Source organism: Anabrus simplex, chromosome 5 (genome assembly GCF_040414725.1).
Source record: "Anabrus simplex isolate iqAnaSimp1 chromosome 5, ASM4041472v1, whole genome shotgun sequence".
NCBI classification, from domain to species: Eukaryota; Metazoa; Arthropoda; class Insecta; order Orthoptera; family Tettigoniidae; genus Anabrus; species Anabrus simplex.
In genome coordinates, this window is record NC_090269.1 from 170,767,255 (window position 1) to 170,783,189 (window position 15,935).

The window sequence follows — 15,935 nt, forward strand, 5'->3', positions numbered from 1 at the left end:
CATCAGTACAGCAGTTGTAAAGTATTGTTTATTCTGGCAGCGTTTCATATAGCTCGATAAACGTTTGCAATGCCGGTAGGCCTGCTTGACGGTTTCACAAGCACCTCTACTACTTGGCCTTGGTGAGAAACGCATTTGTCGTCGTCCACCGCTGCTCCGTTGATACTGACAGCAAGGATCATATAAGAGAAATAATGACAAGCGCACTCACACGGTCAGTATAACTGTCAGTATCCCCACCACTCTACAGTACTGACGCTCGCAGATCAGGAAATCCGGATCTGCTTCAGTACTGGCCTTCATTCCATCATTCCAGTCCACACGCGATCAGTATTACTGTCAATATTTTTCGGCACTGACAGTTTTATTGATCTTGTAGGGTCTACTTAATAATAATAGTTTAATATAATATTTTCTCTTTGGACTGAACTCCCTGCGAAAATATAACTATGTTTTGCTGCTTCCTTGTCAGTGTCATATGGCGTCCTGGCGCCAGGGCCAGGCAGGTGCAGTAAAGCCGGTAGTGTCGGTACGTGTTGAATGTTGATGTATACGTTACATAATTGATGTTCTGGGTGTCTAATCTATAAAAGCCGTAAATAAACAGTTCAAGGGTCGTTGACAGGCTGGTTCGTGCATTAATAATTAGGTTTTGGTTATCGCTGCACATTATCACGCGTATCCATATGGCTGTCAATATGAAAAACAAGGATCTTTTGAAGCAGATATCTCCGAAATTATCTGAGGAATGTCTGCAAAGATATCTCCGGATGTCTTCCGGCGTAAAGGATATAAACTTAGTAAAATATGACATCGGAGGTTCTGATACCGCTAAAGGGGACAGCTATTTGAGCATTGTAACCCGATTGAAAGTAGAAGGATTATCACTTTCGGATAACAAGACGCACACGTTATCACTAATTGTCAAGGGGCTTCCTGCAAACATTGGTCGTCGGAAAACCTTTCGATCCTGCGAATTTTTTCGCAACGAAGTAAACTTCTATAATGAGGTGAGATTCGCAGAAATATTTGTTAAGGTAGATGTATAATACCTATGTCTGACCCTGTACCTATAGCTGATAGCCTAACATAAGATACAAAAATAATGAGAATATCTCATCAATCAATCACTACTGATCTGCATTTAGGGTAGTTGCCCAGATGGCAGATTCCCTATCTGTTGTTTTCCTAGCCTTTTCGTGAATGATTTCAAAGAAATTGGAAATTTATTGAACATATCCCATGGTAAGTTATACCATTACCTAACTCCCCTTCCTATAAACGAATATTTTCCCCAATTTGTCCTCTTGAATTCCAACTTTATCTTCATATTGTAATTTTCCTGCTTCTAAAGACACCACATAGACTTATTCGTCTACTAATGTCTTTCCACGCCATCTCTTCACTGACAGCTCGGAACATACCACTTTCTGCATAAGACCAATTTCATGTTTTTTGACCGTATTGAATAAACTAATAATAGTTGCAGTTTCTTGTTTTTATATCCACCTTACTTTTTTAAATATCCAACTTATTAAATAAAAATTGGATATAAAAACAAAAAATTGTAACAGTAACTATTACGTACCAATTAGTCAAGCAGCTCGTCTTCTTTCTCCCAAGTCTTCCCTGCCCAAACTTTGCAACATTTTTGTAACGCTAATCTTTTGTCGGAAATCACCCAGAACAAATCGAGCTGCTTTTCTTTAGTTATTTTCCAGTTCATGAATCAAGTAATCCTGGTGAGTGTCCCATATACTATCTGCGCACTTTTTAGTGATAGATTTACACCCTAGTGCTGAAGTGGTCGACTTCGGTTATCTTCGAGATTCGTTTTGGCAACCTTTGAAACACAAACTAAGAATCGCTTATCATCGCTGTACAACATCTGGCGTACACTTTAAGTACTCGTACTGTTGTTGTTTACACAGCAAAGCCAAACTATAGAATTCATGCTAGGAACACGTTTCGCAACGGGAAATGTTATATAGTATGATATATTGTGTGTGTGACACAGTTGTTTGCTTAAAATAATAAAGGTTTATAAAATTCATATCGATCGATCATATTATCGATTCAATTCAGATTTCATTTCCATTCAGTTGGCAGTATTAACGGAACCCTTCTTACTTCTCCAACGAGTACAAAAATCTATCACTAAAAAGTGCGCATACTATACTGGAACCATACTCTATGTGGGGTCTTACCAGAGACTTGTATGCCCTGTCCTTTACATCCGTACTACAACCCCTAAACACCCTCATAACCATGTGCAGTGATCTGTACCCTTTATTTACAATCCAATCTATGTGATTACCCCAATGAAGACCTTTCCTTATATTAACCCTTTCACTCCGAAATAGCGAGTATGGTTGCGGGACCCTCTGGACGCAAGCAGGAAGTGGCTCACCGAGCCCACTATACGGGATACTTGTCTCGCTCTGCTCTCCCATCCGCATTCGTCTCATGACGTGAGGAGAGGACATGCAGAGTTTAAAAGTATTTTATTTACAATGCATATTCGGTGAAATGCTTATGAATATAGATTTAGCACCTTTTATCCTCCTCGCACAGAAGAGTTATGATACACGTGTTAAAAACAGCTGAAAGAATCTTAACATGCTAGCATTGTCCACTAAACTTTTCATTCTGGAATTAGTTGCGTCAAATTTAGGCCTACATTTCTTCAGATTCAGGTTCTACTTTTCCCAATTTATTTTTCTGCTCGGTGGTTCATGCACCTGATCTTCATCCTCACTATCTTCATCTTCAGTTGAATCATCGATGCAGGCCGACCTTTTAGATGACGAAGCATTAACTGAAGTAGAAAACGTGCCTGACGTAGAAGGTGTGATTAAAGTCGGTCCGTCACCAGAATCAGATGACTAATCACTATCTTCATCATCTTCAAAGTCACTACCCAGTATGAGGGCAAGAGATTCCTCCTCCTTCCTTTCCTCCATCATCAGGCCTTTCACAGTTTCAAAGCGATTGAAAGCTAAATCAAGAAGCACAAGCTCATCAGCACAGGGGCGCAACTAGGCGTAAAGTGAGTACCATACTGGACACATTGCTTTTGTCGTCAAACTGGTTACTCCTGTCATCTGGTGGTCACAGCCGTAACTATTATAGACTCCCAAGACAGCAACGACAGACCTCCAAGGCTGAACTTCCACAGCAGTCTATTGTAGAGAAATGGAAAACAGGCAAAAGACATGCAATTCTACAGCAGTCGACCGGATATGAGGTACGGCTCCAGCACGACTGCTACAGCAGTCCATCGGATGCGCGGCACTGCTCCCTCTCGGCTGCTACAGCACTCAACCGGAGTGAACGGGTTAACACGTAGGTACTTACAGTGTTCCCCATTAGGAAGTTTCACCCCATCAACACAGTAATTAAAACTGAGAGGACTTTTCCTATTTGTGAAACTCACAACCTGACTTTTAACCCTGTTTATCATCATACCATTGCCTGCTGTCCATATTACAACATTGCCAAGGTCATTTTACAGTTGCTCACAATCTTGTAACTTATTTATTATTCTATACAAAGTAACATCATCCACAAAAAGCCTCATCTCTGATTCCACTTTTTTATTCATATATATAGCCTATATCAGTATGTATATATATATATATATAAGAAAACGTCAATGTCCAGTACAGGTAATACTGCCTTGATGAATTCCCCTCTTAATTAATACAGGATCAGATAAAGCTTCACCTACTCGAATTCTATGAGATCTATTTTCTAGAAATATAGCAACCCATGCAGTTACTCTTTTGTCTAGCCCAACATTACTGCACTTATTTTTGCCACTAGTTTCTCATGATCCACACTATCAAATTCCTTAGACAGATCAATTGCGTTACAGTCCATTCGACCTCCTGAATCCAAGATATCTGCTATATATAGTTGAGCTTCAGTGAAATAATCTTTCCTAAACTCGAACTGCCTTCTATCGAACCAGTTGTTAATTTCGCAAACATGTCTAGGATAATCAGAAAGAATGCTTTCCCAAAGCTTACGTGCAATGCATGTCAAACTGACTGGCCTGTAATTTTCAGCTTTATGTCTATCACCCTTTCCTTATACACAGGGGCTACTATAGCAACTCTCCATTCATTTGGTATAGCTCCTTCATGCATACAATAATCAAGTAAGTAGGACTACTTCAGATATGGTACTATATACCAACCTATTGTCTTTAGTATATCCTCTGAAATCTTATCGGTTCCTGTAGCTTTTCTAGTTAAATTCAACTTTTGTACCTTATTTTAAATGCCATTGTTTTCATAGGTATATTTTATTACTCCTCTAGTATTAGTCACCTCCTCTATCTGGACATTATCCTTGTAACCAACTATCTTTACATACTGCTGACTGAATATTTCTGCCTTTTGAAGATCCTCACCTACACACTCCCCTTGTTAATTAATGATTAATGGAATGTCCTTCTTGGAACCTGTTTTTGCCTTAAATTACCTATACATACTCTTCCATTTTCACTAAAATTTGTGTGACTGCCAGTTATGCTTGCCATCTTGTTGTCTGTAGCTGAGTTCTTTGCTAGATTCAATTTCCTAGTAAGTTCCTTCATTTTCTGTAATAAAGTGGGTCTTTACCATTCCTCAGCACCTTTAAAGGTACAAACCTGTTTTCACATTCCTCAACAATTGCTTTAAACCCATCCCAGAGTCTGTTTACATTTTTATTTACCATTTTCCACTGATTATAGTTACTTTTTTAAAACTCAGATGGCCTTCATTTAAACCACAGTGGTACGTATAAGTTAGGAAATTTGTTTGGAAGGGTAATAGGGAGGTACATTCAGGGAAACGGGATGGCCTAGGGAGCGGTGATAAGGGAACAGGGAACTGGAAATCAAGTAGGGATGACATAAAATTGTTAGTGTTGAACTGTAGAAGTATTGTAAGGAAAGGAATAGAATTAAGTAATTTAATAGATATATATTTACCAGATATTGTAATAGGAGTTGAATAGTGGCTGAGAAATGATATAATGGATGCAGAAATTTTCTCACGGCACTGGAGTGTGTATCGTAGAGATAGGATAGGAAGGGTGGAAGGGGGAGTGTTCATTCTGGTGAAAGAAGAATTTGTAAGCTACGAAAAAGTTAAAGATGAGACACATGAAATTCTAGGTGTAAGGCTCATTTCTAAAGATAATAGGCAACTTGATATATTTGGAGTGTACAGATCGGGAAAGGGTAGCACTGACGCGGATTCGGAATTATTTGATAGGATAGTCAGTTAGGTGGGAAATGACATGGATTGTGATTGTAGTGGGAGATCTGAATTTGCCAGATGTCAATTGGGAAGGAAATGCGAATGACAGGAAGCATGACCAACAAATGGCAAATAAGTTAATATGGGAAGGACAGCTCATTCAGAAAGTGATGGAACCAACCAGAGGGAAAAATATCCTGGATGTTGTGCTGATAAAACCAGATAAGCTCTATAGGGAAACTGAAGTAATAGATGGTATTAGTGATCATGAAGCCCGTTTTTGTGGTAGTTAAAAATAAATGTGATAGAAAGGAAGGTCTTAAAAATAGGACTGTTAGGCAGTACCATATGGCTGATAAAGCAGGCATGAGGCAGTTTCTAAAAAGTAATTATGATCGGTGGAAAACGGTAAATAAAAATGTAAACAGACTCTGGGATGGGTTTAAAGAAATTGTTGAGGAATGCAAAAACATGTTTGTACCATTAAGGGTGGGAACTTACTAGAAAATTGAATCTAGCAAAGAAGGCAGCTAAAGATAACATGATGGCAAGCATAATTGGCAGTCATACAAATTTTAGTGAAAAATGGAAGGGTATGTATAGGTATTTTAAGGCAGAAACAGGTTCCAAGAAGGACATTCCAGGAATAATTAATGAACAAGGGGAGTGTGTATGTGAGGATCTTCAAAAGGCAGAAGTATTCAGTCAGCAGTATGTAAAGATTGTTGGTTACAAGGAAAATGTCAAAATAGAGGAGGAGACTAAGGCCAAAGAAGTAATAAAATTTACATATGATAACAATGACATTTACAATAAGATACAAAAGTTGTAAACTAGAAAAGCGGCTGGAATTGATCAGATTTCTGGGGATATACTAAAGACAATGGGCTGGGATATAGTACCATATCTGAAGTACTTATTTGATTATTGTTTGGTCGGAGGAGTTATACCAGATGAATGGAGAGTTGCTATAGTAGCCCCTGTGTATAAAGGAAAGGGTGATAGACATAAAGCTGAAAATTACAGGCCAGTAAGTTTGACATGCATTGTATGTATGTATGTAACATATTAGACATGTTTGCGAAATTAATAACTGGTTCGATAGAAGGCAGTTCGAGTTTAGGAAAGATTATTTCACTGAAGCTCAACTATATATAGCAGATATCTTGGATTCAGGAGGTCAAATGGACTGTATCGCGATTGACCTGTCTAAAGCATTTGATAGGGTGGATCATGGGAGACTACTGGCAAAAATGAGTGCAATTGGACTAGACAAAAGAGTGACTGAATGGGATGCTATATTTCTAGAAAATAAATCTCAGAGAATTAGGGTAGGTGAAGCTTTATCTGACCCTGTAATAATTAAGAGGGGAATTCCTCAAGGCAGTATTATCGGACTTTTATGTTTTCTTATATATATAAATGATATGAGTAAAGGAGTGGAATCGGAGGTAAGGCTTTTTGCGGATGATGTTATTCTCTATAGAGTGATAAATAAGTTACAAGATTGTGAGCAACTGCAGCGTGTCCTCGAAAATGTTGTGAGATGGACAGCAGGCAATGGTATGATGATAAACGGGGTTAAAAGTCAGGTTGTGAGTTTCACAAATAGGAAAAGTCCTCTCAGTTTTAATTACTGAGTTGATGGGGTGAAAGTTCCTTTTGGGGATCATTGTAAGTATCTACTGTAGGTGTTAATATAAGGAAAGATCTTCATTGGGGTAATCACATAAATGGGATTGTAAATAAAGGGTACAGATCTCTGCACATGGTTATGAGGGTGTTTAGGGGTTGTAGTAAGGATGTAAAGGAGAGGGCATATAAGTCTCTGGTAAGACCCCAACTAGAGTATGGTTCCAGTGTATGGGACCCTCACCAGGATTACCTGATTCAAGAACTGGAAAAAATCCAAAGAAAAGCAGCTCGATTTGTTCTGGGCGATTTCCGACAAAAGAGTAGCGTTACAAAAATGTTGCAAAGTTTGGGTTGGGAAGAATTGAGAGAAAGAAGAAGAGCTGCTCGACTAAGTGGTATGTTCCGAGCTCTCAGCGGACAGTTGGTGTGGAATGACATTAGTAGACGAATAAGTTTGAATGGCGTTTATAAAAGTAGGAAAGATCACAATATGAAGATAAAGTTGGAATTCAAGAGGACAAACTGGGGCAAATATTCATTTATAGGAAGGGGAGTTAGGGATTGGAATAACTTACCAAGGGAGACGTTCAATAAATTTCCAATTTCTTTGAAATCATTTAGGAAAAGGCTAGGAAAGCGACAGATAGGGAATCTGCCACCTGGGCGACTGCCCTTAGTGCAGATCAGTATTGATTGAACTTTGTAATGCCTGCGGTATCAGCCATATGTTACTGCCTAATAGTCCTACTTTTAAGACCTTCCTTTCTATCACATTTATTTTTAACTACAGTAGAGTCTTGCTCAACCGACCTTCGCTTATCCAACATTCCGTGTTATCCGATACTGTTAGACTCACCGTGAACTTTTGGTGAAGACTGAATTTTGGGTCATCCTGTGTGGAGGGTGCGACCGTGGGACAAGCACTTGCCTGACTACTGGCGGTAGGACTGGTTTTTTTCTCAAGGACAGGTTCAGCGAGTTCTGTGTTGATTGATTGGTTGGGTGCAGATGTTATAGTTTTTGTATCCTCTGCGAGTATGGCGATTAAACCGAAGAAAGTGATTGTTTCTATGGAAGACAAGTCGAGTGCGTTAAAGAGACTGGACAAAGGGGAAACTCTTCAAAGTGGCTTCAGGTTATGGTGTTGGACGTGTTACAGTGGGAGACTGGGTAAAAGAAGATGGAAGAAATTGAAAAGTGGTGTTCTACTAGAGTGACTCACTGAAAATTACAAAAACTATGAAAATAGTGAGTACGAAAAAGGAAGTGAAGCACTATTTCTTTGGTTCACTCAAAACCAGGAATAGGGCCTGCCAATATCTGGCCCCATTCTGCAAGAAAAGACGGTGTATTTCCAGAAGGATTTTAATGAAGGGGACCCTAATTTTACTGCCAGTGCTGGGTGGCTTGATCGGTGGAAAAAACGGTACAGCATTGGGCAGCTTAATATCAGTGCAGAAAAACTGTCAGTTAAATCCGATGAGGTTGTGAAATTTTAAAATGAATTTCAAGAAATGATTCTTGCTGAATGATTAACTGGTGATCAGATTTTTAGTTGTAATAAGACTGGGCTAAATTTCAAGATGCTGCCATCAAAAACTCTCACAGCCCAAGCTGAGACTTCTGCACCTGGTTACAAGCATAGTGAGGAAAGAGTTACTGTCAGGGGTCGAAAAATACCGGGCGCCCAGTCGCCATGGCGCCTGAAATTTTTTATCTGGCGCCTGAATTTTGAAATTCGGTTTTGAAAAATTATTTTCCGAAATCCGGAGCTCCTTTACATGTACGTCCCCACCACTTTGTAAAGTAACAAGTCGTAACTTATGGTGTTTCTCGTGTTTACTGTAGCTCATATATTCTAATATCTGCAATAAACATTTTCACTGCTTTTGGCAGTCTTGGAATTCTGTAATTGGCGCTTCGTACTTTGGAACTTGACGTTTCAGTTCTGCGCGAGAGCTGCCTCGTGATCATGAGAGACATCGTTGTAATCCGTCAAACAAGTAGCTTTTCATGTGGACATATCGAGAAATGCAGAGAACTACTACGTTAAATAATTCCACGAACATCACTTTACCGCCTTCGTTCCCGTGACTAGCCGACTTCCGTCTAACGACTGACACTCAGGAGCCGTCTCGGCTATATTCGTTGTTACTCGGCTCATAGAGTCGAACGCATCATGTCGTCACTAGTTCCGCTCACCTTTGATTATTTGAGAATCTGTATTATTGTATTATAAGAGAGTCATGAATAACTTCGTGTGCCCAGTATGTTCTACCGGTACATCCTTTAATTATAGACAGACTAGACTTTCTTTCTTTCCTTTCTTGTATTGTATGCTTTCCCGAAGATCCCGCGCAACAATATGCTTTCTCTCAACCTGTAGCTTGCGGTTTGTTAAAACTTCATCCGACTACTTTGAGAATTCTTGAATGAAATTATTAATGAAGCTAGTGTATTATTTAATTCTAAAGTAGTCGTGAATAAATTGGTGTGCTCAACATGTGTTGTACATGCTTTAATTATAGAAAATTGAATCGTCATTTTAAGATGAAACATTCAAGTGAAGCAGTGATATTTACATGTAACTTCTGCATCTACAATATTATATGGGCTTCCACCATAACGATATGATAATGTGAATATTTGTAATATTTCTAAAAATATTAGCCACTTATTTTCTGTTTAGGATGTTAGAAATGATGCATGTGTACGAAGTAGCATTATAACTGATAATAAACTGGGCACGCAGTAGCATTGTCAGCGTGAGCCTACAGTATAATTATGTTCACAATACTCCTTAATACTCTGAGCTCGAGGAAAGTTAAAAACCTTAGTTTCGAAAAGGTCAAGCAAAGGGAGGGTATGTGTAAATATCCTGCCACGACGACAATGCGCGATTTTAGCCGATGACGGCTCCTGAATGTCAGGCGCTAGAACAAAAGTGACTAGAATAGCCAACCTAGCCGTTCCTAAACTATTGCCGCCAAAGCAGTGCTGATAAATTCCCGTGGAATTCATTCTTTGCATTTAAAACATACAGAATGACGATTGATCAATTCTTGTATTTTCACTGAACATTATTTTCACTTTTAATTTAATTACAGCATATTTGTATTGAACGGTTTGCATTTTAGAAAATAATACGGTTGTTTTCATTCCTGTGCGGCGGTGGAAAATTGGCAGCGTTGCATCAGACATCGAAGCCCGCGAACTCGTAAGCCATTTAACTCTGGTGATTTATTGTAGTCTGTTACGTGTTTTACGTTTCTGTGTTATACTTCAGAAAATTGGCAAAATGAAACGAACAAAGCCGCACAAATTGACTGATGCGAGTAAAAAACAGTATTCTCTTTCAGATTTCTTCGTAAGTAACACAAAGTGATACAGAAGAGAGTAAATGTGAGAAAACACTTGATGGAAGTGCCAATTGTAGTGTTCAGGACGACAATGACCAGAGTGAAATTTGTGGTGTTCAAAACAACGATAAGTCAAACATTAAAAATACGTCGAAATTTCAGTCAGGCAAACGGAAATTTCAGCAATCGTGGCTTGAATTACTACCGTGGCTGCGCTATGAAGAAGGAATTGCGAAGTGTGAATTATTCAGTAAATTTCCTAGTATTGCCGACCAAAATTCTAAAGTTGTATCCGGATTTTCAGGACCATTTAAACTGGAAACTTTTAAAAAACACGAAAAATCCTATCCTCACTCGAAGTGTCAAGAGGCTGAAAGTTTCAAGAAAAATCCCGAATGTGCACCTTTAGCTAAGTGTGTAAAGAAAATGGATGCTAATATGTTACAGCATATGAACGCATTGTTCATGGCATCTTACCATATTGCAAAAAATAACAGACCCTACACTGATTTTGAAAGTTTGGTTGCATTGTTGAGCAAGTTGAATGTTACTGATTCTGAGAAGTATGTGAATGATAAACAATGCAGAGAATTTATTTCATACATTGCCTCAGATCTTTGTGAAGATTTGGTATGTGAAATTAAGGAAAGTTCATATGTCAGTATCTTACTCGATGGATCAACAGATAAATCTGATGATGAGGAGCTCATACTTTACGTTCGTTTTTTAAAAGAAAATAAGGTGAAGGAGACATTTCTTTCTATTGTGTCATTGGAGGATACAACAAGTGATGGCTATATGGAAGCTCTGGAAACAGAATTGCTTCAGTTAGGGCTTGGAGAACTCTTCACAGGTACAAAACTAATCGGCATAGGAACTGATGGAGCACCATGCATGATTGGTGTTCGTAATGGTTTGGTAACAAAAATATCTGAAAAACTTGAGAACTTGGTAAACGTTCATTGTGTTGCACATCAACTCCAACTCACCGTTCTTAACTCACTGAAAAATGTGAAACTTAAAATCATTGATGAAATTGATTCTCTACTCAGGAAACTATACAAGTTTTATCGACATTCGCCGAAACGACTTCGCGAACTGAAGAAAATTTCGGAGTTACTGGAGTGTGAAATATCTAAATTGCAGTACTTGCATCAAGTTAGATGGGTAGCAAGCAAATTAAAAGCTTTGCATGCAGTTGTCAAAGACTGGGAATGCCTAGTGGTGCATTTAGAGAATATTTCTGAAAAGAAAGGTGAAGAAGGAATCACGGCTAAAGGTCTTCTAAAGAAGATCAAGGACTTCAAATTTGTCATCACAATTCACTTGTATGATTATCTGAGTATATTCAAAAGACTTTCACTTGTATTTCAGATGCATGATCTGATTTTAAGTCAGATAAGAGTGTATGTATGTATATAATGCAATTAATTCATTGCAGCAACTTCAGAACACCAAGGGCCCAATGGAAGAAAAATTTGTTTCTGCTACAACACTTTCAGGAGTTTTCAATGGAATACAGTTATCAGGTGTGTCAGATAAGAATTTCACGACAGACAAGGAACATATTTTGGCAAGTGGGATTAACTTTCTGAAAGACACATTTCTTCAAAATGAAGATATTCAAAGTACCACTGGTGTTTTTGACACATATTCCTGGCCTTCAGGAAAACAATTGGAAAATTATGGCAACAGTGAAATACAGCTTCTTGCCACTCATTTTTCAAAACACCTTCAAATTGAGGAGAACAACGTAGAAGACATACTGAGCGAGTGGTGCGAGTTCAAAATAATCGGGAAAGATCTTCCACTGAGTGATCTACTTGAAAAATCGTGGACTATGAAAGGACGATTTCTGATTTTAGGAAAGCTCCTCAGTATAGTGGCAACAATTCCTGTATCGACCTTATCATGTGAACGAGGGTTCAGTATAATGAATATAATTAAACACAAACTGCGAACCAAGCTTGCTGTGAAGAACTTAAGTGATCTCATGATGATATCTTTGAATGGACCATCTATAAAGGACTTTGATGCAACAAAATGTATTGATCGTTGGTATGTTGGTGGGAAATCAAACAGGCACATGTAGTATAATTTCAAAAGATCTTGACCTTGAAGGCAACTGGTGACTATTTGGGTTAGTATTTCTTAAAATATAAACTGTTTCTATTCCATTCTTATATGAATTAATAGACTAGACTATTTATTGACACACTTCAAAAACAATACATAGCTTAATCCTAGTCTAACCTGTGGTTTTTGTAATGTTTATTTGCAAGAAATGTGCTGGCTCCTGATAAAAAGGTGCTGGCTACTGAAATATTTCTACTTTTTTCTACCCCTGGTTACTGTTCTTGCTTACAGTAAAGTTACTGGGAACTTGAAAGAAAAAATTGCTTATAATTTGTAAAGTTAAGAAGCCTAGGGCATTTAAAAACATTTCTGTTAATGCTCTTCCGGTCCATTACACGAATCAGAAGCTTGCCTGGATGTCTGCTGGCATCTGTAAAGACTGTTTTCTTACACAGTTTGTTCCAGATGTAGAAACATTTCTAGCTTCAAACAATCTCCCTAGAAAAGCCCTTCTTCTACTAGACCACGCTCCATCACACCCGAATGAAGAGCTACTTAGAAGTGGTGACATTGAAGTCATGTTCCTCCCTCCTAACATGACGTCATTATGCCAGCCAAAGGGCCAAGGTGTGCTGGAAACATTGAAGAGGAAATATCGGCGTAAACTCCTTTCATCCCTAATAGAGGAAATGGACCTTGGCAACGACATGATAGAAATTTTAAAACGAATCATCATGAAAGACGTGACATACTGGATAGCGCAGCATTGGGAAGAAGTTGAAACGACATTAGCAAAGTCTTGGAACATTGTTGAGTGAGGTTGAACATCGACAGAAGGTGGTAAAAGAAGACATGGAAAAACTTTTTTTTTTTTTTTTTTGCTATCTGTTTTACGTCGCACCGACACAGATAGGTCTTATGGCGACGATGGGACAAGGAAGGGCTAGGAGTGGGAAGGAAGCAGCTGTGGCCTTAATTAAGGTACAGCCCCAGCATTTGCCTGGTGTGAAAATGGGAAACCACAGAAAACCATCTTCAGGGCTGCCAACAGTGGGGCTCGAACCCACGGTCTCCCGGATGCAAGCTCACAGCCGCGCGCCTCTACGCGCATGGCCAACTTGCCCAGTGGAAAAACATTGTTCCGTTACTGAATTGCATTCCTGGCTGTGAGGATACGACGACTCAAGATGTGGCTATGTGATGTGCACAAGATCAGCTGTTTGAACTAACTGACCCTGATATTATTAATTTGAGAATGCTAATGCAAATGAGGAAGAAGAACGAGGCATTGTGGAACAAAAGGAGAAAACGATGACTCACAGTGAAGGAGTAAGTGCATTGGAAATGGCTTTAACCTACGCGAGCAACAGCCGGAAGCAATCCCAATGAAGGTGTTTTTTCGTTAATGATGGGATCTCGCAGCAAGAAAATGTGAATCAGTAGGCAATCAGACATTGTTAACAATTTTCTTTCCGTAAGACATTTGGAATGTTTTCGTTCAATACTGCATATACTGTACAGTTGAATTGATAATTCAATAAAATGAGTACTGTAAAACATGTCATTGTTTTAGTAATACAGTATAGCCTTCCTCTTTGTTTTAGTTCCTTTTTCGAAGTTATTCTGTATTATCCGTCATTTTCGGTGATCCGACATACTCCAGGTCCCGTTTAGGTCGGATAATTGGGACTCTACCGTACAACAAATACAGCTTCATGATCACTTGTACCATCTATTACTTTGGTTTCTCTATAGAGCTCATCTGGTTTTACCTGCACCACGTCCAGAATATTCTTCCCTCTAGTTGGTTCCATCACTTTCTGAATTAACTGTCCTTCCCACATTAACTTATTTACCATTTGTTGGTCATGCTTCCTGTCGTTCACATTACCTTCACAATTGACATTTAGTAAATTGAGATCTCCCACTACAATCACATTCCTTTCCATGTTTCCCACATAGCTGATTATCTTATCAAATAATTCTGAATTAGCATCAGCTCTACCCTTTCCCAGTCTGTACACTCAAAGAGATCAAGTTGCCTATTATCTTTAGAAATGAGCCTTACACCTGGAATTTCTTCTTCTTTCTTCGTTTCGGCCTGCTGTGGACCACGTTATTTCAACCGGTTGCATCCTTGAGCTTTAATTCTTCCCCAGTACTCACACATTCTCGTTCTGTAGAATTTCATGTTTGTCATCTTTAACTTTTTTTTTTAGCTCACAAATTCTTCTTTCACTAAAATGAATACTCCTCCTCCTACCATTCCTATCCTATCTCTACGATACACAGTTCAATTCCGTGAGAAAAGTTCTGCATCCATTATATAATTTCTCAGCCATGATTCAACTCCTATTACCGGTACAATATCTGGTGCGTGGGGCTGTGAGCTTTCATCCGGGAGGTAGTGGGTTCGAGTCCCACTGTTGGCAGCCCTGACGATGGTTTTCCGTGGTTTCCCATTTTCACACCAGGCAAATACTGGGGCTGTACCTTAATTAAGGCCACGGCCACTTCCAACTCCTAGGCCTTTCCTATCCCATCGTCGCCATAAAACCTATCTGTGTCGGTGCGACGTTAAGCCACTTGCAAAAAAAAAAATCTGGCAAGTATATATATATATATATATATATATATATATATATATATGAAATTACTAATTCTATTCATTTCTCTACAATACTTCTACAGTTATACACTAACATTCTTATGTCATCCCTACTTGACTTCAAGATCCCTGTACCCTTATCACCTCTCCCTAGACCACCCTACTTCCTGGAATGTACCTCCCTATAACCCTTCTCCAAACAAAATTCCTACCACGAACCTACTACACTAGCGTAGCAGGGGGAGAGGTGATTCTCCCACATGCCACGTCCCAGGTGGCGGATAGGAGGGGGGGTCCTAAGCAGGTTGCTGGAGGACTTGAGTGAAATAAAATAGGTCTCGTGCACCAAACACACATTCCCCTGTGGGTGGAGGATGCAGACAAAGAATACACCCATGGTATCCCCTGCCCGTCGTAAGGTGCGACCAAGGGATCATCAAATTAGAACCATGAGACTACTTGTAATTAGTACCATCGTGCGGGCCTTTACTTGCGAGTAGTACCACTATGTTAGGTACACAATAGGTTTGTGATTAGTAGCAACAGAGTGTGAATCAGGATGAGGTTTACTGTACCTGTGATTAGTACCACTACATGCGCATCCTCACGGGCTTACATTGCCTGTAATTGATACCATTATGTGATAAACACCACGGGTCGGACGTTGCCTGTGATTAGTACCACTATGAGTGACACTGTGGGTATACGTTGCTTATGATTAGTACCCACTTTGTGAGGAACAGCATTTGATAGTACGAGTCCCTGTGATCAGTACACCTATGTGGGGAACACCATAGGTTTGCGTTGCCTGTAAGTGGCGCAGCAATGTGAGAAACACCATAGGTCTGCATTAAATGTTCGTATTACGATACCGGTGAGTAGTACCATAATATGTGGAATACCATGAGTCTACGCTACTTTTGATTAGAACCGCAGCATAACAAATACCATGGTTGTACTTTACTATCGATGAGTACTAGTATGAGGGGCCGGTGACCTGGTTTT

General features: G+C 39.2%; 1 protein-coding gene across 1 annotated transcript in view; it reads left to right on the top strand.

The window, feature by feature from the left end:
- The first annotated feature begins 541 nt into the window (after nucleotides 1-541).
- LOC136873876 (uncharacterized) overlaps nucleotides 542-15,935 on the top strand; it is a 94,712-nt gene continuing 79,318 nt past the window's right edge. Inside the window, exon 1 of the mRNA XM_067147179.2 lies at nucleotides 542-1,010. Coding sequence (XP_067003280.1) covers nucleotides 687-1,010 — 324 coding nt within the window. The 5' untranslated portion in view covers nucleotides 542-686. The remainder of the gene's footprint in view (nucleotides 1,011-15,935) is intronic.